Source organism: Myodes glareolus, chromosome 14 (genome assembly GCF_982192425.1).
Source record: "Myodes glareolus chromosome 14, mMyoGla1.1, whole genome shotgun sequence".
NCBI classification, from domain to species: Eukaryota; Metazoa; Chordata; class Mammalia; order Rodentia; family Cricetidae; genus Myodes; species Myodes glareolus.
Genome location: NC_142039.1, coordinates 13072413 through 13097558, shown reverse-complemented (window position 1 = coordinate 13097558; position 25146 = coordinate 13072413). Strand labels below are relative to the sequence as shown.

The 25146-nt window shown below is 42.0% G+C and overlaps 1 protein-coding gene and 1 pseudogene across 1 annotated transcript; both read right to left on the bottom strand.

Annotated features, from left to right (window-relative positions):
• Positions 1-424: 424 nt before the first annotated feature.
• Positions 425-23618, bottom strand: Hacd1 (3-hydroxyacyl-CoA dehydratase 1). The gene is made up of 7 exons (XM_085699059.2): positions 23280-23618; positions 12400-12517; positions 12221-12239; positions 12056-12144; positions 8063-8184; positions 3257-3435; positions 425-598 (listed from the first exon to the last, which is right to left on the bottom strand). Exons 1-7 carry the CDS (start codon positions 23414-23416, stop codon positions 516-518), a joined length of 747 nt encoding a protein of 248 aa, XP_085555185.1. The 5' UTR covers positions 23417-23618; the 3' UTR covers positions 425-515.
• Positions 6825-6899, bottom strand: LOC146891919 (small nucleolar RNA U3; annotated as a pseudogene).
• Positions 23619-25146: the final 1528 nt, after the last annotated feature.

Below are 25146 nucleotides of genomic sequence, written 5' to 3'. Positions count from 1 at the left end.
AACTTACCATAGAAAATCATGTCTACACTTCCAGATATTGCCATCAATCTGAAATGTTGACCCACAATTTGAACCATGAACTGAGGGTTCTCATACATTATTAATCACTTGTTACAATTTTGTGTTGGCTTTCATTTATAAGTGAAATATAAATGTCATTAGTAGGTATCACATTAAATGAAACCAATTTCTACCTATTGATTTTAGAAGCCTTGAGTATATGTTGTAAAATAAAGTAGTAAGGTTAACAAAAAGTTCTTTTCCTCAGGTAACATATTCAGTTATTTTCTAGATGATTCGCCCTCACCCCTCAACCACCAGTTTCAATTTGCCGTTGTTACCAAAACTAGGCGCAGCACAGCACGAAGACAAAGACCGGCAAACACCACATTTTTCCTTATATTTCAAGAAACAATGCGATCCATGGTATTCACGAAGTTGTTTATTCTTGTTATTAAAACTTGGACTCAAGTAATCCGGTTGTTCGGAAGAAGCACCTTGTCTGTAGGGATCGGCTAATCGTCCTTCTCCACAATCACCTCGCCATGAAGCACCTTTCTTCTTTGACGTAGCATATGAAAATAGAGCTGCGGGAACACTTCAGTGGAGAAAGAAAACAGACAAGGATAAGCTACTGCTTTAAACTATGCCTGAAACGTGCAGAATGTGAGAGCTCCGCACGTTATGTAGGACAACAACACATACAACCACCCCAGTGCCCACGGAGCTCGCGCTAAGGGCAAAAATAAAGGTCACATGCTGTGTAATACATAAACTGCTGGAGGTCTTTCTGCCCTAGCAAGTTCACATACCTTGATAAATATATTTTCCATAAGAACTTAAATGATCATGTTTATTTTTAGGAATCAGTAACGCTGAACTATATCAGAACCAAGGACAGCAGGCCCCACACTCCGCTTTTCTCTGTCTGTATCTGGCTCTTCTGTTAACTGTATCTGGCTCCATGAGGGCCTACATGCACACACATGTAAATGTCCCAGCATGCATCTCACCTCCATCCAAACCCACTATGAACAGCTGCCCCCCACTCTCAGGACAACATACATTAGTGACACGGTTAACCTTTGGTTTAAGGAAGAGACTGGCCCCGGGCTGTGGTCTCAGATGTGGTGTCTAAGAAAGACTCATAACAGGTTCCTGATCAGACACTCCACAGCTGGCCCTAGGGGCTTCTGTCACACACACACACACACACACACACAGAGAGAGAGAGAGACAGACAGACAGACAGACAGATAGACAGACAGACAGACGTGTGCACAGATCATACCAGTTGGGTACATGATCATCTGTGCAGCAAATTTGAGGAAAATTTTGAGCCAGTATGAATCAAGATTTTTTTGTTTTTTCAAAACAGGGTTTCATTGTGTAGTCCTGGCTATCCTGGAACTCAGTCTGTAGAGCAGGCTGGTTTTGAACTCACAGAGATCTGCCTGTCTCTCCCTCCTAAGTGCCGGGATTAAAGGTGTGCACCACCACACCCAGCCGAATCAAGACTTTCAATCAGAACATAGAGCATAAAGGCTGGTGGCTGAACAAATACACACCAGCTGTAAACTCCAAATATAAATGTAAAAATAACCAAGCCAAGGAAACTGATCACAAAACTTTCAGTCTTCAGGAAACTTTGAGGGGAAAAAAGAAAGAAAGAAAAAAAAGCAAAAAGTCAAATACTATAAGAATGTGAAATGGGTATATTTTTTATTTATAAACTACTTCCTATCTTGATAAATGCAGCGATAGTAATATCCAGAGGCCTAAACATTCAGATGATGTATATTTAAAGCAAACGGAGCAATTATGATGAATTCTTCTATAAAATCCTGAGTAGTTTAATAAAAGGCACTGTATCCTGGGTATTTTTTAAATGGTTCACCGAAACTCTCCCATCAGGAATGCCCTCTCAGTACTAAACGCATTCTCAGTACTAAAATAAATACCCAAATGCTACTTTTAATTATCAAAGTAAAATCAGTTGATATCTGTAGTCATATCAGTAAGTTTCTGACGGACTGATCTCGGGCATGTGGGACCTCAGTGAGCACAGGTACAGTGAATGAGCTAGGAGGCTGCTGCAGGCAGAGGTCAGACTTACGTCTCCCAGGACGCCTGAAAAGCAGGCATTCGCAAGTTAGAGGTTTGAAACTTCAAATTACCTTGTCTAAGGATCTTGGTTTCTATGGGATAACCTCAGAGGTGATAAGAGAGGTGGCCACAGGAGAGGTCGCCCCTGTGGCCACAAATATCCCACGCGACCGCTGATTCTGCAGGCGGCAAATTGTCCCCACCAAGACTCTTACAAAGCCAGGGGTGTGACAAACAGTGGCTGATCATCTCCCTTAGCTCACCAGCACCGGCTAGGTGGTAAATCAGGCAGAAGGAAAAGACAAGGAGGAGGCATCCTCTGAACTCTTGTCTATTTGGGTTTCAGAAAAGCACCAAAGATGGAGTCTCATGCATGGGCTGGCTAAATCATGTGCACATCCCCATGAGATAAACGGCCTCTCAGCCAGGCCACCTAGAGCTCAGAATCTGTAAATTCTCACTTTACTTCCCACTGGCACCCACCTCAATTTCACTGAGAGGATGAATGTGTCTTCTTTTCCTCTTTTATTTGCTGCTACTGATTAAATAAAAAATTGACTTAAAAATGAATCACTATTAGTACCTAAAAGAAGAGAACGGAGTCTCATCGACTCGTTGGAGTTGTGGAAGGATGGTGAGAAATTAGTGGAGAGGCTGAATTTATTCAAAACATTTTAAGAAAAGCAGCTTTCTTCCTGTCAAGTATATGGAACAACACAAACAAGAACAAAAAACGCACTTGTAATAAATCTCCAGGTAGCCAAATGGATAAAAATGATCTCAAGTTTTCTTGATGGAATGCTTATGATGCATTCACAGAAATCTAAACGCCTGTCAACAGTTCTAGAGATGTATGCTCTTGGAATGATTTAGTTTTTTTCTTAACTATACCAGGCATATTTATATGCTTCTGAGAAAGTGATCACTTGGATATTAATTAACTTACCTTTTCACATAATTAGCTAAAAAAACAAAGAAAGAAAGAAAAAACTCTGACTCATTTTCCCTGAGTTATTCTAAAGATAGACGTGTCAATGAATTTGTGAGCAACTATTCCCACTTCCCCCTGCTTTTTAAATTAGCTTAGCATGGTATTCCAAACACATGTATATCATACATTAAATCAAAGTACTAATAAGCCTATACTTACACGGTATATACGAGGCCATGGTTATGAGAAGAAAGTAGTAGTAGTCAAAAGAGACATTGTATTTGTTAGGAAGTCTTACTGAAAACATTCCTGACTTCTTCACATAAGGCAAGGCAGCATATATTGTGAGAAGTTCCCCAGCAACTCCAACAGGATATAAGATGATAAAAAAATTATATCTGGAGAAAGAAAAGACAGATGGTTGTTTTTCTAGACCACTTTCTGTATTTTATAGCATGCCTCTTCCATTGCTATTGTACTCAAACTTAGAAATCTTTCTGTATGCATTTACAATATCACACACAGGCTGTTGATTTTCATATGCTTGCCAACTACCATCCTTTTCCTAATAGTAACTCCCATTCTACATCACAGCACAGTAACACAATAAACCAGTTTACTCTATATAGTATTAAAGTATTTTTATAATTTATTTTAAAGTATATATGCAAATTTTGTTGATTTGTTTTGAGATGTGAGAGTGTTGTATTGGCCAGGTTGGTCTTGAACTTCCCCTGGCCTCAAGTGATCTCCTGCTTCAATCTCCAAGTGATTGACATCACAGATGGGGTCACCATACCTAACTACGCAGCTTCTTGTTTCATTTAAATGTTTAAAAAAATGCTTCTTTGGAGTATACAGTTGTAACTGCTCCTTTTTCCCAATAGCTGGTCATTTACTGATGAATGCTGAGCCTAAGAAGGAGCAGTTAGGACCTAGTTTGATAGTTTCTGTGGAACATTGTGATTGCTCATTAAACGTACTTACTACTGAAGGAAACTGACAATATGACTTCAATCACCAGCCACTAGTAATTAACACACTGGGTACAACAAAATTTGTTTTTGTTTTTTTACAGAAAAACCACCTGCATTTTATTTACTCCCCAAGTTGACATGAAAAAATAATCTATAAAGAAGAATGATATAACTCAGCTGGTCGAATGTTTACCAAGCATGCATGAGGCTCTGAGTTTGATCCCTAGCACTACAAAAACCAGACATGATAAAGCACACTTGTAATGCCAGTGCTTTGGAGATAGAGACAGGAGGAGGAGAGGTTCAGTGTCACCTTCTACACACTGAGTTCAAGACCAGCCTAGGAAGCACAACCTGGGTATATGTGTGTCAGGAGGGGTGTGTTGAGAGACAGAGAAAGAAAAGGAGATAAAGACAATAGATAGATAGATAGATAGATAGATAGATAGATAGATAGATAGATGATAGAGAGATGCTTAGATAGATAGATAGATAGATAGATAGATAGATAGATAGATAGATAGATGATAAATGGTAGACATATGGTAGAAAGACAGATAAATGCATGGATAGATGGAAAGATGGAAAGATGGATGGATGGATGGATGAATGGATGGATGGATGGATGGATGGTTGGATAGATGCATAGATAGATAGACAGACAGATAGATAGATAGATAGATGATAGATAGATAGATAGATAGATAGATAGATAGATCGATAGATCACCTGATTCCCATTACTACAGACATATGAAGTAATGCTATAGAGTAAAAAAGGGAAAAGAGCACTTTGCTGTTGCTACTTATTCTGCCCTTGCTAGGTTATGTTCTCATGCTCTTTCCAGTCTTGTATAATTTTTGCTTATTATTTAAATAAATACTTTCTCACTTTTAAAATCCTATAACCAAACATTTATAATCCCTTTTTAAACAAAATATCTAATCTAATTTATTTTCTTAACCTCATGAAACTCTCCAGTATTTTTTTTAATAGTATTCTTCAGGCTGATAAGATGGTTCGGTGGGTAAAGGTACTTGCTGCAAAGCCTACTGTGACAACCTGAGTTCAATCCCCAGGAGCCACATAGTGAAAGGAGAATGCTAACTCACTGCAAGTTGTCTTCTGACCTTCATAGGAGCATTTGGAACGTGCAAGCACACAAACACACATACACTCAATAAAATGTAATTACTTTTTTTGGTAAATTATCACTCTTTTTTGATTGTTTGTTTTGTTTTTTGTTTGTTTGTTTGTTTTAAGACAGGGTTTCTCTGTGGAGCCTGGATTGTCCTGGAACTCTGATCTGTAGACCAGGCTGGCCTCAAACTCAGAGATCTGCCTGCCTCTTTCTCCTCCTCCTAAGTGCTGGGATTAAAGGTGTGCATCACTGCCACCTGACCATCACTCTTAAATAAATAAATTTTAAAAATAGTTGAAACCCTTAAGGTCAGTGAAAATTCATGAAATGGGACTAAACTGTGCAATTTATTTTACCTTACTTGCACTATGTGATACCTTGCTATCCCCAAAGTTCCCAATTGCTATCTAAAGTTTCTTAGAGAAAATGTATGTCAGAAATTAAAATATAAATCAGTATGAAATCACAACCCAACACAAAATTATTCGGGAACACTTTCAACTCATAAATAGAATCAAGGTAGTCATTCACGATAGTAGGTCAATCTATAAATAAAAAGCCATTTCTAAAGTGAAGTTTTATTTGAGGATAAGAACTTCCACATTTGAACTGAAATTGAATATTATTTTAGGCTGCTTAATAAAGTTGCAAAATATATTTAGATAGTTGTAATTTTCAAGAGTGTTTAGACATGAAACATAACTATCACTGATTATTGGTTGGTGTATATACCTTTAATCCCAGCAATTCAGGAGGCAAAGGCAGGCAGATCTCTATAAATTCAAGGCTAGCCTGGTCTACATAGTAAACTCTAAACCAGCCAGGGAGTCACAATGACACTCTGTCTTAACAAATATTATTGATGATTATAACGAATTGATACATATATGAGGACACATATTTCAATGTTAAACGGTTTCATGTAAAACCTTTTGTTGTTGCTATTGTTCTAAATGGCCTCCCATAATGTAGTCTCAACTTTGAACTCACTATGTAGTAGAGGCTGGCCCTGAACATCTAATCTTCCTGCTCTTCTTCGCAAGAGCTGGGACTATAGGTATACACTGCCATGATCAGATGATACTAAACCCTTAACAGTAATGAAATGACAGATGTTTCCAACACAGCAAGTTGAAACATGAATTAGAAGAGTTCTGTATTTTTCTAGAAATTCATAACATGCAAATACAATCCAAACAAGAGACTTTGGACACTAAACACTAACAGTCCTTACCTATGCAAACATGCGGTGTACACTTACCTTCTTTGAGCAAACTCTGCAAACACAACTCATGAACAGGGACAAGGTGCTGAGTTAGTAGGTTTAGAAGAGCCAGAGGTTCCAAAGACTACCATGGAAATGGTACTGACATGCATTCTAAGATTATGTCCAACTGCACGCAAAGCTGCAAACCTCTTCAAAGGCCTAATCCTTACATGTGAATATATTTTCACGTAGAACAAGAATAAAATGAACCTAACGTATAATGCTGGAACCTTCTTAAAACAAATGATGAATAAAGATAGAATTTTAGAGCATTTTATTGTATGTAAAATGAGAAGGCACAAATGAAAGGAGTCGGAAGAATATTTTAAAAGTCTAAGAGTCTCAAAAAAAAAAACAATCAACCGTGGCACTCCTGTGTGATGGGATTATGAAATTTTTTTAAATTTTATTTTTCTTTGGCATTTATTTATATATTCTAGAAATGCACTATAGAAATGACCCCGAAAGTATAGTCTTTATATATTCTAACTTATTATCATTAAGTATGAATATTACATGAGTTTTATTTTTTTTTAATGTGCATTGGTGGTTTGTCTGTATGCATGTATGTCTGTGTAAGGGTGTCAGATCTCAGAGTTACAGACAGTTATGAGTTGCCAGTGGGTGTTGGGAATTGAATCTGGGTCCTCTGGTAGAGCAGTCAATGCTCTGAAGCACTGAATCATCTCTCCAGCCCCAATACATGAGATTTGTTTTTAAAGTAATAATCTAAGAAAATGTTAGGCTATAATGCACGGGGACCTAGAGCAAGTATGGAAGCAGCTAGCTACTATGCATGCATTAACACAAACGTCAGAGGTTGTTTTGTTTTGAAGACAGGTAGTGCTGGCAGGCTGGGGACTCCCTGGTTGATCAGGATGGCTTTGAACTCTTAGAACCCTACCTGCCTCCACTTCCCAAGTACTAGGATAAAAGGCATGTGTCACCACCTGGGCTTCAATATCAGCTCTTTAAAAATCCGAAATAAGAGATATGGTATTGTCTCTAATATCTTGTGGCATTACTTATCAGAGCCGGGAAGGGTCTGAAGCCTATCAGTAGCGATGTCCTGCTGTTCAGTCACCGTGGAACACTGTGTGGCAGTACTGGGTACTGGAGGTGAAGTGTTAGACTGACCCTCACTCACGCTGATTGAAAAATGTGCAAAGGTGCTTGCTGCCCTTGAAGAGGACCAGAGTTTGGTGCCCAGCACCTACATCAGGGGGCTCACAAACACCTGTAACTACAGCTCCAGGGGAACCTGACACCTCTGGCCTCTGACGGCACCTGCCGTCACAGATACACAAGTACGTATGTAATTACAAATAAAAAATACATCTTCACGTAATAATACTTTGGAGCAGTTAGCTACATTTTGAGTAAATTTTATTTAATGTAATTCCCAACATGGATATGATACTTTTCAAAACAACAAATGACCAACTGAGACTACTTGAGGATATGATTAGTTGGGAGGTGTTTTTACATAAAATATATTATGGTATTATTTGCCAATGACCATCACGGCAGCATTCTGGCATCACGGAGTTGTGACGCAAACAGTAGCTCTCCAGTGTTAGCGCAGCAACACCAAGGCAGCATGCATGGGGCATGGGGAATGCAAGGCAAGACGCTGCCACCTGGCCCATTTAATGAAGTGCGGCAAGTGGTCGAGAAGACTGAATGTGTAGAAGGAATAGCGAGTGATCTCAGTCACAGTCCAGGAGACCAGAAAAAGCACCACGCTCTCCTCATTCTGGATCTGCGGGTTAGAGAAAGCCACAGCGCTGTTGGACCTTGGGCTTTTGTTCAGTGAGATTAGCATTTTCTTTCTATTATTTGCTGTCTTTTATTACAACGGAACACAGGACACAATGCGGTCATCAATAAGTAATTGGTTCCAAATATGAGCCTTAACTGTGTCCTATGGTTGGAGAGGCTGATGACTTAGTGACATTTTTCCTCCCTCATTCCTCAGCACAGTCAGTAAGTGTAACACCCCAGGACATCATGGCCTTGAAAGCTGAATGACAACAATCAACCCTTCCAATTTCCTATCAATCATTAAATCAGACCAATGCTACTGTCCGTGATACCGTGGGGGTCTGAGTGAGAATGGCCCCCATAGGCTCATATATTTAAAGCTTGGACCCCAAAGGGTGGGATTGTTTGGGAAGGGGTACAAAGTGTGCCCTTGTTGGAGTAGGTGTGATCTTGTTAGAAGAGGTGTGTCACGGGGGGGTAGGCTTTGAAGTTTCAAAAGTCCATGCCAGGCCCAATGTCTGTCTGTCTTCTGTCTGCTGCCTAGGAATCAGGATATAAAGCTCTCAGCTCCAGCCCAGTCTGTCTGCTTCCCACCATGATGATAATGGACCAGTCCTCTGAAACTGTAAGCAAGCTTATAGTTTTATTAAGTGCTTTCTTCTGTAAGAGTTGCCTTGGTGTGGTATTCCTTCACAGCGGTAGAACAGTGACTAAGACAGATAGCAGCTCGCTAATCTGGCCATTCGTCTTGGTCCTGAACATTCATATTTCACTTCGGACCTTATAATGTTTCGGCTGACTATTACAACCATTTCCTAAGTGACTTCTCTTTCCTTTAGTCTCCTCTCAGATGAAAGTTTTCTCAAAAATAAAACAAATAATAATAATTAAATCAGATTAAGTCATATGATTTGAAACTTAACCTTGATCTCTCATTGTTTACCAGGCTAGCAAGGTACATTCGAACACCTGAACACGACATAAAAGTCCTTACAGGCTGCGCTCTGCAGTGAGCAACTCGGCCCTCTCGCTGTCTCACTGTGCTGATGCTCTATTTCCAGACTGCGCCTTGGAGGTCCCATGTCTTTATGCACGCTGATCCCTCTAATTAGAATTATTATTTCCTACACAAAACCTTTCTCATGTCTTAAGACCCAGCTGGAAGATCACAGTTCCTGCAGACTTTTTCATTATAGGTTAAATTGGAAATGTCCCGCATAGGTTCATTTGTTGAACATGCCCAGTGGTGAAACTACTGGGGGTGGCAATGGAACCTAGCAGGTGGGACCCATCTGGTGAACATAGGTCTCTGGGGCTGGACCTCTTAAGGTTATTGATGCGGGATGTCCTTTTGTATATGTGTTGCTTTTACTGGTTGATCAATAAAGTTGTTTCAGCCAATGGCTTAGCAAAGTAAAGCCAGGCTGGAAGGGGGAGAGAGAAAGAGAGAGAGAGAGAGAGAGAGAGAGAGAGAGAGAAAGTAGGTGGAGTCAGACGTCATATAGCTGCCAAAGGAGACAGACACTGGATCCTTACCAGTAAGCCACAGCCTCATGGTGATTAACAGAAATGGGTTAATTCAAGATATAAGAGTTATCTAGAAATATGCCTGAGTCACTGGTTGAACAGTGTTGTAATTAATATAGTTTCTGTGTGATTATTTGGATCTGAGCACTCGGGAAACGAATGAGTAGTCTCCGTCTACAAAACACTTGATTCCTGGCCCCTTACTCTCTCTGCCGCTTGTCTACTGTGAGCTGAGTGACTTGTACCATGTTCCTGCTGCCAAGAGGCTCTCCCTCCTCAGGGCCCACAATCAGTGGAGCCAAGGACCAGATGCTGAACCCTCTAAAACCACGAGCAAAACTGAATCTCTTCGCTGTGCAGTTCAAGCATACTACCCCAGTGACGCAGTCCTAACCTATGTCCAACCTGTCTCATGTCTGCTCAGCTCCTTGGTCACCTTCCCATTCTGATGTTACTTTTGGGATTTAAAACTCATCAATCTGAACCAAATCTTACACACCAGTCGGTGCTCAGCTTACATAAACCTTGCCTATGGAAGCCTTCGATCACTTCCTAGAAGAGACTAAACTCTAGGTGCATAATGTAATGCATGCTGTGCTCTTATCTCAAAACACGTAAATGCAATTAAGTCAGCATTTGCATAACTGTACTTAGTTATTCTCCCGTCACAGGCTCCAGAGAGTAGGAACCACGCTGGCACCACTGACAGCCACCTCCTCAGCACAGCATCAGGCACAGAGTGGCTGCACAGCTGCCACCTCCTGCATGACCACTGGGTCCCAACATCCAGCACAGTGACAGCTGTAGCTGCCTTATTTATTTTTGGAAGTCCAGGAATTAGCACTTCCAGATGTACAGAATATGCTCAATAAATGTTGGTCGACATAATTACAGGGTTGTTGATAAATGTCAATTGGAAGCTACTGTTGGAGAAAATCAAATAGTAAAATCAAGGCATAGAGTCCATGGGGGAATGAGAGGACCAGGAGGTTCTTTTTCTCCTTGGGAGCTCCCCGTCTCTAGCTTCTCTTTAGTAATTCCCCTCTAGGCGGTGCTGCCTACCCGACTCTGTCTTCTCCCTTCTTCAGATTCCCTGGAGTTCTGGCTCAATATTATACGCATTTCCTTACTGGGATCACCTTTCTGCTGCTCCGTCAGTGTGGTAGTCCTGTGTTTAAACTAGTAAGCAACGTTAGTGAAACCATGGTCTGTGTGTACGGCAGTCCTGGTTAGGGACAGGTGGCTCAAGTCAGCTGAATGAACGATCCCAGTCAAGAGGGCTGAAGTGCAGCGCACTGAGAGGGCACAAGGTCAGCGATCTGTCCCCACCCAGACAGGAGGCCAGTGGGGCTCAGAGGAAACGGGAAGGAGGTTAGGTGTCAGTCCCAAAGCACAGAGGAGACAGGAAAGGAATCTGCAGGATGGAAAGGGGGCCAGAGATCTGTCCTCAAGTGGACAGGAGATACGGACGCTGTCAAGGTCGGGAGGGTTGAGCTGAGAAGTGTTTCTGACATGGGCTTAAAAGGCCCAACATCCTCAGACAGACTTGCACAGTGTCTGTTTTGTCTACATGGCTGAGAGCACTAATTTGACTCAGTAATTAGGTCTGTCTCCTGTCATGCCTCCAGAAATAATGTGTCTTTTTTCCCTGAGTTCCTCAACTTTAACTTTCAAATTTTATTTTAATTGGCAAATTAAAACTGCACATATTTATGGTACATAACACGCTGCTCTGAAATATGTATGCATTTCAGAATGGCTAAATAAAGCTAATTACTTGCACTTTACCTTGGCATAGTTCTTCTTTATTTGGGTAAACACTTAAACTCCCCTGTCAACAATTTCCAAGTAGACATTGTCAGCATCTGTAGTCACCATGTACAACAGCTCCCTTAAATTTAGTCTTTCTGTCTGAGACTTTTGTATCTTTGGGTTTAAAAATTACAACTTTTAATTCAGGTCTTTTACACTTGTTCAGGTGTGAGGAACCACATTTACTTTTTGCCTATTCCTATAATGCCTTGTGCTAAACAAATGAGTCGTTTATACCGACAACTTCAAAAATAAAATAATGACTTGATTAAGAAGAAATGTCATAGATTAGCAAATATTCAGTTGGATGGAAATGAGTGTTCACCTTAACATACAAAAACACAGGAAGAAGAGATGCTATGAACAGAAGATGATAGAACTGCCCATTCTATGTCAGTGGAGAATGATATTTAAAGCCCACCTCCTCTGTGCCCAATCATTCTGCCCCCCAAAACATGGCAGTATCAGTACTTTAGGCTTCTAAGAACGAAAAGCTCTCCTCAAGTAGACAAAATGTCTGCATCACTTACAGGTTTTACACTGTGAGTAACGAGCCATACCATGAAGATTCTTGAACTCACTTGGACCCCTGTCACAAGCACAGAAGTGGGTACAATTCCTAGAAGAGAAATCAAGTTAATGATTGCCTCAAAGGCAACTTATCACAATAGTATAAAATTAAAACAAAAACTCACCAATCAGACAGTGGACTACCTGTAGGGAAATTGAGAAATCACAAGTCAATAATAAACATTAAACACCCATCAGCAGTGGTAGTAAACAGCCCACAGGTGTTAGTAACTAGCAAATTAGAATTTGCACTGTTCAACTGAATAAACACCATAGCAGACAAACAACATATTGAAAAACTTACCTCGAGCAAAGCAAATGTTTGGAAAAATTTAAGTGTCTTCTGAATGCTTTTATATAAACCTCTGTGTGTTCCTTTTTCCATATAAAAGCGTACCATAGCAATAGCTAGAACCAACCACCTAGAGGAAATAAAAGTATTTTACAAAGGTCTAACAAAACTAATATTTTTGATAATGTGCATGCAATTATAGCAACATTATTTACTATTAGCAATAGTTAAAAGGGGGAAGCAACCGAGTTATCAATCAGTGACTGCACAGATACTTTGCTTATGTTTCAAAGTCATTCTTCTACAACACTAAGTCAATCTACAATGATATCTAAATTCAAGCCCACCTTCCCCCCCACACACACTCATTTAGATTCCTATCCATGTGAAGCTTTCCTTTAGGCCCAGAATATTATTTTGTCTTTAAAAAGAAGGGACTTCAATACATGCTATGACATAGAGGGACCCCGAAGACATTGTACTAAGAGAAATGAGGCAATCACAAAAGAGCAAATACTGTACTTCATTTGCACAAGGCACCAAGAGTTATCAGTCATCGGCATGGAAAGACTGGCGGTTGCCAGGAGCTGGGAGGAACGGGTGATTGGGAGTTTAAAGGGTACAGAGTGTTTCGTGGGATGGAGTTAGGGATAGGATGACAGCTACACAAACTGTGGATGCACTTAATGTCACAGGACTATGTATGTTTCAGAGTTTAAGATGGCCCATATCATGTGTAAACATACAATTGTAAACACCCCAACTGTAAAAACTCACTAACCCTCTTGAAAAGAAATGCCAAAAACTGTACAATAATATTGGTGTTTTATCATTCTTAGTCATTATGCTTTTTAAAAAAAAAAAGTGGCCCAGAGGGGGAAGATAACAAATAGTATTCTATAAAATATACAAATTGCCAACTACTCACAGAACAATGGCTAGGATTTTTTGCTTTCAGCAATTAAACTGACAGACCAATGGAAGTAGCTAGGTACTGAAGTGAGATTATCAAAGCATTTTTAATTATACACTGCTGTGGCCCCAGATTCCTTTTATTTCTGTGATAAAACATTCTGATCAAAAGTAGCTTGGGGAGGAAGGGTTTGATTCAGCTTATATTTCCAGATCATGGAGGGAAATCTGGGCAGGAACTAAACCAAAAACCATGGAGAAATAGCTTACTGGCTTGCTTCCCTGCTCATGCTCAGCTAGTTCCTTTTTTCTTTATAGAGCACAGACCCACTGGCCTAAGGACAGTAATGCCCACAGTGGGCTAAGCACTCCCCCATCAATCATCAAGTCCCACAGACAAGCCCACAGACAGGTCCACAGGCTAATCTGACCTAGTCAATTCCTCCGTAGACTCTCCCTCTGCCCAGGTGGCAGGCAAGCTGACAGTAAGTAAACTAACCAATACAAGTCTCAAAATGAAGATCTGTCGAAAGCTGTATTCATATAAAAATATAGTATATAATTTACATAGGCACACATAGAAATCTTTCATCAGAAACATTTATTAATTTTCACTGCACAGAATGAATGGCTATGATATAGAAGAGAGCCACAGAGACCAGGGGTAAGCCTGCTTCCAAAGAGTTGCTGTTGTTGGGAACAGGGTCTTAACATGCAGGCCGCCTGTCCTAGACCTCAAGATGCAGACTAGGCCGGCCTATGTCTACCTCTGTCTTCCATACGCAACAGTTAAGGATACATGTCACCGCACCCAGCCAAAAGTTGATATTGTTAAAAGAGAAAAGAAAAGAACATATATTGGCCTTTGTCAGTTTAAAGATGCATGTCAAATATGCACTCCCCTCCATGAACCTAACAGCTACACTGTGGACAGCAGCTTTCCAGAACACGCAGCTCGCTCTTCCTGTAGTCCCTGGCAAGGGCTAACTTCTTCCTGGTTTCCCTCTTCAGTCCTAAACTATGCTGAAGTTTAAGAAAGTTTCCTTACCAGTAGCTTTTCAAAGCCTGGAACACTCAATCCATGGACATGAGTAGCTATGGTAGGCTTTAAGACAGGGAGGGATCAAAGTGTATGGTCCAGTGGATTTCTGAACTATACTATTATTATAGTTTAACTTTTTTACTAAATGGCTTAAATGGAGTTCTACAAAGACAGGAGAGACTAAGTGAGACTTGACAGAACGGAAGGACAGAGTGACACACACAGGATCGCTCTCTGTTCCCCTGCTCTTTATAGAGCGCACTGAACAAAACGACACAAAGCAAATGTCTAAAACCATCAGACTTCTGAGATGCAGAACTATCAATGATTACAGCAGAGGCAGTGAGTGGATCTTCAGATCTACGTTTCAGATGTGACTACATAACCCATGCTGGGTGCTTCTGGAGGATTATTCTCCTTTCCTGCTGAGGAAGCAGACACAGAGGGGCACACAGCTCAGTCAGCTGAGACCTAAAGCCCCCACGAAGCCCAGCCTGCCCTTGAACCACTGCGATGTCATAGACCGGCTCCAATCACGATGATCACAGAACAATTCATGTTTACCTTACATCGTAAAAGTCATAGAAAGATACTGTGCTCAAATGTTTTGATTTCAAAAAAGTCTGCAGGCCACTCTCTCAGAGTCAAGATGTTAATTTACTCAAGCTTAGTACTGAGGATGTAGTCCAGTGGTAGACTATGAAACCCGAGACTCAATCCTTGGCACTTCAAAAAGAAAAAGGTGCTGAACTTGGAGTGAGATAATGGGAGGGACTGGAAGGGATCCCCGGAAGTCCCCAACCTCTGTCCTACACACAGTTTTACTTGATTCTGCTCATGATCCTGTCTTCTGCAGGGTTATTTCTGGAAGCAGCACTGAGCTGATCCTAAAACAGTGGTTTGACGGTGGGTTTGTGTTCTAGGTACCTTCCCAGCTCAAACTGTAAAGACTTTATTCAGCTCCATTCTAAGTCCCCATGGCTCTATAAAACCAAGAGGTGGGTGAAAACATATTCATTCACATTTTCCACACACCTGTCTTTTGGAGACAGAGACAACTTAGACACCTATAGAATTCAAATTTGACAGGCAGTTACTAAGTTAACAAAAAAGTCACCAAAGCGTTAAGTGTATGGCACATTTTAAGCATTTATTTTTGTGAGCCACCATGTAGTTTGCTGGGATGAACTCAGGACCTCTGGAAGGGCGGTCAGTGCTCTTAACCACTGAGTCATATAGACTGTTAGCTTCAGAGTTTATGATCTAATAGGAAAATCTACTTATAATCTATTTATAATTACAGTCCTTTCCTATGGTTAACAGACATGCCATCCATGAATCATAAGGGAATTTTCTCCTTGGTCTTTTATTTTTTTAAGAAAGTAACTTTGGGTTGGAGCTCTGTATTGGTATCAGTCTCCAGTGGAGGGAAAGAGCAGAAAATAGGATGTTCCAAAGTGTGGGACATATCAGAACCCCATGAAATAGAGAGGAATCATTAATACATATCTAACTGAAAATGGAAAATTTTGTGGTTTGGTAAAATGGTAAAACATGCAATTGTGAGTTAATTGCTGAGAGGCACACACAACTCATAACCATGAGCTAACGCTGTTCTGTTCACATCAAATCTTTGTATTTCAAGTCAGAAAGCATTGAGACATGACCAGCTATACGGTCTAGTCAGTGAGCAAAGGGCTCACAGGTCATCTTGGCATACTAATTAGTATCTACCTACTTCCATTTAAAAAGAGAAGAAAAATTCTAGAAGCCTTTTGTGACTGAAACAGTACTATCAAAGAGAAACTTTAATAGTTATGGTTAGATTATGTCCACCTGGATAAACTTCAAAATACAGGCTTAGTTTGTCTGTACACATTTTGCAAATTGGGGAGGAAGTATTTTTATCAGATTACATAAAATGGAAAAAAAGACTATCTAGCAAAAATACCTCTGAAAATCATTTGTTTTACTCCTGAGAAAAATATTTTGAAATTTTAAAAATTACCTCCCTTCCACATCCTAATAACCTTCCTTCAAAGTTGCTTATAGTTAGAAATTAAAGAAACCACATTTTATATTATTGGTGTTGATGGAATATTTGATATATTCCTCATGTGACACTCCTAACACTAAAGTATCTGTTATTTTACACTATATTGGTTTTTGTGGTTCAAAACAAGTATATGCCATATTAAAATAAATAATCCTCATGTTGTAAATTTATCATGTAATACAAATGAAAATCATTATTTAATGACTTATGATCTAACCATATCTAATTTCAATATGGTTATATGTATGTCTGTAAAGCAAAATTAAAAATATGTAACCATATATGCAATCATATATTCCTGTTTAGACCATGAATGCACTGATTTTTTCCTTAATCTCTGTCTACAGGTGATATTGTACGTCACTGTATAGCATCTGAGATTTTGATGTGTTTAAAGTACAATCCTCCAGTTATTGAACTGTCAACGCTTTGGCTTTGCTTCCTGTGATTCCCGATGGTTCTTCGCACCTTGAGACTTGCTTCTGTGCTCTATCATAATTTTAAACAATGTAAGAGTCTCTTGTATAAACAAAAACAATTCAGACTCAGTCCACTGACTGATTAGGTCCTGTGTAAAGACACATCGAATCAAAGACTCCACTGTGGCATAAGGTTCCCTATTTCCAAAGCTGCTACCACCTACCTCTCTCTTGCTCTTCCCCTATAAAATGCCAAGCAAAATTCAACCTTGAAGTGGAAAACTGGAATTGATTACTAATGTTGACATTTTAAACCTGATAATAAACCTTCTAACTCAAAAAAGAAAACAAACAAAAACCAAAACATTTAAACAATAAACAGCATTGATCTTTTTTCAAGTCTTATACTTAATCCCATAGGTGGCAGTATTGTACCAGCTACACACTACACAGTGCAAAACAAAGGGAGGTAAGGCCATGGAAAGGACCACCAGGGCATTTATTCTGACTCCATCTGCTTTTCAATATATATGACCAAGACCTTAATCAACTAATCAGAGCTCATTTCCCAAGGATACTGTCACAAAGAACGTCCAAACTTTTAGTAATGAAAGAAAGAAAGAAAGAAAGAAAGAAAGAAAGAAAGAAAGAAAGAAAGAAAAATTTCAGAGAATTTTTTGCTTGTTTGATTTCGTGCATTCATTCATTAATTCATCTTTCAACAAGTATTATTAAGACAGGTAAGTGTTAAGCTACATGTTTGGAACTAAAGATAAATAGAACATGACTTCTTTTGCCCTGAGCACCAAATTAGCAAGTGAAGATACAGGGGCAGCGCTGTAACAAGAAGCATAAGCCAGACCTTTTCTACCACTCTGGCTACAATGTCCTTGAAAGCTACCAATTTCTTCTAGCTATCTTCTAGCGTTTCCTTTTCTTCGAGGTTTCTTAGACACGCAACACCTGTTTGAAACACTTGGATATCTACATTCATATCTCCTTTGGAAGACTTCCATTACAATTTCAACATAAGCAGCTTCAAACTAACAGAAAGTTACGGAGAATGATAAACGATGTCACCAAGTGCTTACTGCCCGGCCTCAAGGATTACCACCGTGGTCAATCTTGTTTCACCCAAGCCTCTACTCCTTATGCCCCTCTGAGGAATTTGAATCAGAGTCATGATACTCTCTAAAATGGTCCACAACTCTTCATTGTATGTCTCTAAAATCATTTTCTTTATAAGCAAAATTAGAAGCCGAGTACCCTACATAAAAATAATCGCTTCTGGTTGTCACAGAACATTGAGGGGCTACAAAGATGGCTAAAAAGGTGCCTACCACTAAACCTGGTGACCTGAGTTTGATCCCTGAGAACGGACTCCTGAACATTGTCCTCTGACCACATGAGAGCGCGCACAACACATACACACACACACACACACACACACACACACGGGGGGGGGGAGGCTATTAAATGTTATTTTAATTAAAAAGAAAACACTGAACTAAGGTAAAAATTTCCTTAACTATCTCATTTTTTTTAAAATCATGATTGAAACAGAATTCATATACTAATTATTTGATGTGTCTCTCGTTACTCTCGAATCTACAGGTCTTCTTCCCTTCTCCTTCCCTTCATCCCCCTCTTTCAAGTTGAACCCTGGGTGGCTGGGCCTGCAGAGTGTCCCACTGTCTAAATCTTGCTAATTGGATACCTCGGGTCATTTACTGTGTTCTGCCTCCTACAGTCCTGCAAATTGGCAGTTCGTTCTAGGGGCTCCATCAGACTCTGGCGAGGGTACTTAACAAGTTGTCGGGTGTATTTCTAAAGGAGCAAGCCACTTCTGGCTGTCCTTTCTTTGTGACGCTAGTAAGCTGTGGATGCTCACTGCCCAGATCCACCATTTCAACCACTGTTGAAAAATGACAGGCTAATTTGAAATTTCTTCTTTGGACCTCCTTTAAGTTAACAATTAGGCCTGCAGGAGAGATAGCCTCCAAGTCTCACACAGCTGTGCTTTCATATACAACCCATTAACACCTCTTGATTGCATTTCCTAGACTAATTAATACTTCCTTTTGCAGTCAACACTTAGTTTCACAGACTGCAACTAAGCACTCTTGCCGACAGAGTTAAACCGAAAGGTTCAGGGAAACTCGACCTAGGACCAGCTGCTCTTTGAGAGGCACTGTTAGAAGATGAAAGACAGTTGCAAGCAGGAGAAGATATTTGCAGATCACATACCTGGCAAAGGGCTACTTAAAGAATTCTTAAAAGTTAATATTAGGAAACCAAACAACTCATCAAAGGAAAATAATTGGCAAAAGATGTGAACAAACATTAAACCCAAGAAGACATACAAGCTTGCCGGTGTGTAAGCCATGATAACATATCCAGTATCACTGGCCATAAAAACGAAAATAAATTCACAATGAGAATATGCAGAATATACTTACAGGGTGTGGTGGCTCACTTTAGGTGACACAGGTTAGAGTCATTTAAAAGATGGGAACCTCAATTGAGAAAATGCTCCCATAAGATCAGGCAAGCCTATAGAGCATTTCCTTAAGTAGTAACTGATGGGGAACATGTGACTACTTTATGATGGATCCACTGCACTTGTAGATATTTATTCCAAAAAAAAAAAATGAAAGCATAAATCCACACACCGACCTGTACTGAAATGTTCACAGCTTTATTTACAGTAGGCCCAAACTGGAAACACCCAAGAACAAAAATGGATAAACCAACTGTGGTACATCCATTCACTCCATCTGCCATCCTTAGCAATCAAACTGTGGTATATCCATTCACTCCATCTACCGTCCTCAGCAATCAAACTATGGTATATCCATTCACTCCATCTACCTCCTCAGCAATCAAACTGTGGTATATCCATTCACTCCATCTACCGTCCTCAGCAATCAAATGTTATCTAAACGATAGGACTATTACTAAACATTTTTGTAAATGAAATTGGAATTATTGTTCTGTCAAAGCAATTCAATATAACAGTGAAAAAACACTCAAATAGTTTCTCTTGTAATTCCAGATTAACCACTAGGGGTTGAAATTAGTATCCCGAAGTGTCCTCCGTCCACCAAACACTTCTGCTAAGAACTTCATATCTATTACCTCTTTACCCCTTGCCATAAACTTGCAAAATGATAGTTTTACAAATAGTGTTGTTCCAGTTTTACAGATTGGAAAACTAAGTGTCAGAGGTCAAATAACTTAGCCAACTTTACTTCCCTACAGAATAACACACAGAACCTTTAATGAACCATTTTGTCGTGTTTACAAAATAAAAAGCATACATCAGCAAGGCATCTGAGGCCTTGCAGTGGATGGGCCAAGCTGCCTGTCCGTCTGTCCTTCAGGCCCACTGTTGTTGCTTAACCGAAGTCCCCCACCTCACATCTCTATCCTAACACATGGCCGTGTCCTCATCCACGTCCGGGAAGTCTCACCCTTCAAAGACCCACTCAACTGCTTTCCTCTCCTTCGCAATGGTCTCTCTCAGTCTCGCCCTCCTCCTTGGTCCTCTTATCCTACTCGATCTCTACTGCAGTTATCATATGTGTATAAATGCCCAGGCTGTACTTCCTCAAGGATGAGCCTGGAATATTTGCTTTACATGCCCCACAGGACCTAAGACAATGCACTAGCGTCTATAGGCTCCAAAGTGTTTGTTGAAAAGCAAAGCACAGGTGCTCACGACTCTAGTCAAGACCTATTATGAGTAAACCATATATATATATATATATATATATACCATAAAAATTCTTCCATCCTTCAAAGGGGCTCCCAACTCTCAATTTACCTAATGCCACTAATTCCACAGGGTCAGAGTAAAGGAAGTTTAATGTCCTAGGGCCTGACTTAATCTGTAATTGTACATTACTTCTATACGGTCTTATGTAATAATAAGAAGTATAACTATGAAAATCCGGACGACTTAATTAAATATTAAATGAAAATAGGAGCTTACACAGTAGGCATTCATCACCAATGCTTTACAAGACACGCATCGGCTCATTCAGTAGGTATTTATTACTTCCTGGAGCGTGCAATGGAGATTTAATACAATACATGGTATTGTTCAATGACAGTAAGTGGGACAGAGAAAAAACAAGCAGTCACGGTGTGCTAAGACATCCATGAAGGTGGCCAAGTCAAGTCTCCTGAGGATGGAGATTCGAGCATAGACTTCAAGGAAACCAGACACTCAAACGACAGTAAGGAAACATAAAAGGCTCTCTATAGGAGGCTTATAGAATTACATGGATTACTGCCTTGATGAAAAGAACACTGGACCCTCTCCGTACAAGCAGACAGACACATTTAGGGTCAGCGCCGGCTTGCTGGAAAGGCAGAAAAGGAGTGTGTGAGAACGCAAAGCACGAGTCATCTTAGTCTGTCTCCCACGAGGCCGGGGGAACCACAGTGCAAACAAACCGACTCCGGCACCAGAACAAGGATGACATTAAATCCCTGGAAGTTTGTCTCCCACGAGGCCGGGGGAACCATAGTTCAAACAAACCGACTCCGGCACCAGAACAAGGATGACATTAAATCCCTGGAAGAGTGAACAACCTATGCAAAGATGGAGAGTTGTGAAATGCACGCTGAAAAGTGGCGAGTTGGGGATTTCAAATGCAAGAAAACTGGGAAGACAAATTGGGGAGTATGTTGAAAATGGTCTTCAATGGCGGCAGCCCTGAGTTCCTGAGAGGACAGGCTAGGGTCACCGTGGACATTTAAAACTTTTCATTCGGGATTTTAAACTGGAATTATGAGGTGAGTTTTCACTTTCCAAACAGTAGCATGGCCTTAAAAATGGAGAGAGGACTGGAAAGGGAAGGGGCAGCCAATCAATTAACATGGGACGGGTATTCCAAAAAACATTTACTAACTGGATGAGACTGTCTCAGAGGAGAAGTGATTCTCTCCACCCCCTGCTGCATTTTAAGGCAGCAGAGCATGGTGGGCACTGAACTGTCTGCCAACTGTTTCAAGCCTGTTAGTTTTCTGAACTATCAAATGTGATGGAATCCAGGGCAGCAGGAAGATGAAGCTGCACAGTGCTGGAATCAATCTCGGTGAAAACGTATGCTCGACACTTTTTGACTGTGGTCTCCAGTGAGTGACTCAAGGTCTCTCCTTGCCTTGCTATAAAATATTGTTCTGTACCCCTCATAGGATTGCAGAGAACTAAGAATGAGATGATATAGCCAAAAGTAACAGCACAGTCCCTAGCACATAGTAACCCCAATAAGTACATATTTATGAACTTTATTTGTTGTTTAGTATCATAAATGTATAACATTATCAGCGGGAACAATTGTTAAATAGGACAATCGCATTTTTCTTCAACTGACCAAGAGGTCAATTCAAACACACTTTTTTCTATAAATCCCAGAGACGGTTTAAAATACTAAGAGTTTCCTTGCATTCATGTAAGTTAAAACTTCTGAGGATTTTGAGAAAGTAGCTCTTTCTAAAGGCAAGATACCAGAGGGCATTTTCATAATGGTTTGAGTCACGGTAGATACAGAAGTCATTTGACATCTTTTTGAAGATTGATTTTCTATAAATCCTAACTTTCTAGTCACACTAAGCCTGGGTAATTTTTAAAAGGTCGGGAATTTGTGGAAAGGATAAAGCCGTAAAGATGCTGACACCTGACCTGTCCCAATCACGTTAGGTGTTCTAACCAAGTCCCAAGTAAGCATTCCTAAGTGCCATGCTTAAAGAGAAATAGTAGGTGAAGACACTGCCCCGCGACTGCAGCACCAGGAACCACACGCCCGGGGTCCAGCGTGCACTGGCCGCGGACAGCTCCCGGCATGGGTGAACAGATCCCAGCTTTTCTTCAACAGCAGCGGGAGGCGACAGGGGCAGTCGGGCCAAAGTCGCCTCCCCCGGGTCAGCCCCGCATTCCTGCCCGGGTCTATACTTAACCTCCGGCCCGCGCCCCGCGCCGCCGCGCCACGCCGTGCACCGTATTAGGCAATGCCCAGCGAGCCGCGGCCGGCTGCCCCGCCCCGTTCCATTCAACCCTGCCGCGCCCTTCCCCCACCGCCCCGCGCGCCCCCGCCGCACCGAGACCCCCCAGGGGCCCAGCACGCGCGCTCTCGCTCTATGCGCTCCGGACGCGCGCCCAGAATGCTCCGGGTCGTGCACCTGTGCTCTCGCTCCATGTGCGCCCTCTGCACTGCGACCCCCTAACAGCCCAACACGCACGCTGTCGCTCCATAAGCCCCCGCCCCGCGCCTCCGCCTCGACCCCCGCAGTACTTTCCCCCTGCGCGCTCCCGTTCCACCCCAAGCGCGCACCATCGCCGCGGCTCGACCCCCGGCAGCCTCGCGAGCGCGCGCTCCCCGCGTCCCCGAGCCCGGATCGCGGAGCGACGGCACAACTGCGCGCGGAGCGTGGAAGGACCTTCGCGCGCACGTACCCGGCGGTCATGGCGATATTGTAGAAGGTGAGCCAGGCGGTGGCCAGGAAGCCTAGGCGTCTCCGCTTGCGGGTGACTTCCTTCTCGTCGCCGGCCTCGGAGGCGCCGTTGGTGCCGTCCTCCTCACTGGACGCCATGGTGACCGTGCACGCTGGCCTGGAGGAGTAGCACACAGGAGCGGGAGGGGCCGGCTGTGCGAGCCACTGAAACGCCGCTGCCCGTTGCCGACGCCGCCTCGGCCCAGCGCTCCATGTGCTACGCGCGGGGGGTCGGCGCCGCCAGCCCGGCCGCCCGCGAGGGGGAGGAGCGCGCCCCCGGCCGCGCGCCCCGCCCCGGCGCCTCCTCTCGGGAGCGCGCACTCGGGGCCCGGTACCCGGGGTGGGCCAGCCGGGGTCACAGCTTCGAGGCGGTGCTGCGCAGCGCGCTCCCACAGAAGAGCTGTCCGCTCTGGCTGCGACCTCTTCCTAGAGAGACGCGGGCGACGCGCGTCCTGGCAGTGGGTGCTCGACTGGTACGCCTTGTCGAGGCAGAGCGAGCGCACCTCGGGTGCGGGGCTTCTGCACCAGAGTCCCCACCAGAGTTTCAGTCTTCGGAGCTCCGGGAGAAGCAGCACCTGTCTCGCCTTGTCGGATGTTAACTGCTAGGCCAGACGGGTGTGTAGGGTTGTAGGGAGTCGGCTCTAAAGTTGCAAAGAGAAGCTGGAGGAAAGGACGTAGCGAAGCCAGGATAGATGTTAGGGTTCATACAGGAAACCCAGACACAGAGTTATCAAGTGTTTTGAAGAAATGCCCCACTGCTCTCCACACGTGATCTCTCATTTTTCTGTCGTTCAAAAACCACGCTCCGTTCCTTTCATAGCACGTGGATAAGAAAGCAGGCTCCGGAGTCATCTTACGGAAATTCTACCCCCCAAATTCCTGCCTCGACCTGTCTGTGAATTGGTAGCTTATGTATGACTAAGTTTTCTCAAATGAAAATAAAATGACGTGCCTCATAGAAATGTAGGGTTAAGTAAAATATCTATCAAAAGCAGGTACTGGCATGCCACAGTTTGTCACCTCAAATATGCGTGCGTATTGGTATTTTTTCTGGCGACCTTTCTTATAATCCAGAGAAAGAAATTTTGCAAAGGGCAACAGTTCCAGCATTGGAGTCTAGACACCAGCACAGGGGACCAATGACTCTACAGGCCAACCCATGAGCTTTTCTCGATGTGCACATCATCTTGGGCATGGAATAGGAGAGCTCATCATGGCCAGGAGCGTTACCCGCCCCGGGGGGGGGGGGGTGTCAGGTAAAACCTTCCAACAGGAAAGTGTCATAGAGCTACGTTACTAGGCCTGTGCACTGAACAGTAAATCTCTGCCACAAGATAAGCCTCGAGATCTCAATGTGTCAGAACATCAGTTCTCTCCAAATGCCAGTGGATTTTATTTGACAAGCTAAAATCTAAAAATCCATGAGAGTGTATATGTATGTACATTGTCTATTTTAAACCTGACCATGAAGCTACAATCTTCGGCATTTCACAATAAACAAAAGAGAGGTGTGAACCAGTGTGACTGCAGAGTCCAAATACACTAGAAGCTGAGATAATTCATTCGGGAACTGTCATCTTCAGTAAGGGGAACAGCTAACTGGACAACCACATGAAAATGAATCTTACACCACAGTCACGTGTTGACTTCAAAGTCATAGAATTAAATACACAAGCAAGCACTATACAACTTCTGAAAAAGACAAAAAACAACAGAATCTGTGAACTTAGGAACGGCTAATAATTCTTAGGTGTGACTACCAAAAACAAACAAACAAACAAACAAATTACAGGAAATCCAGCTGCAAGGCTAACAAACTCCTGTCCCAT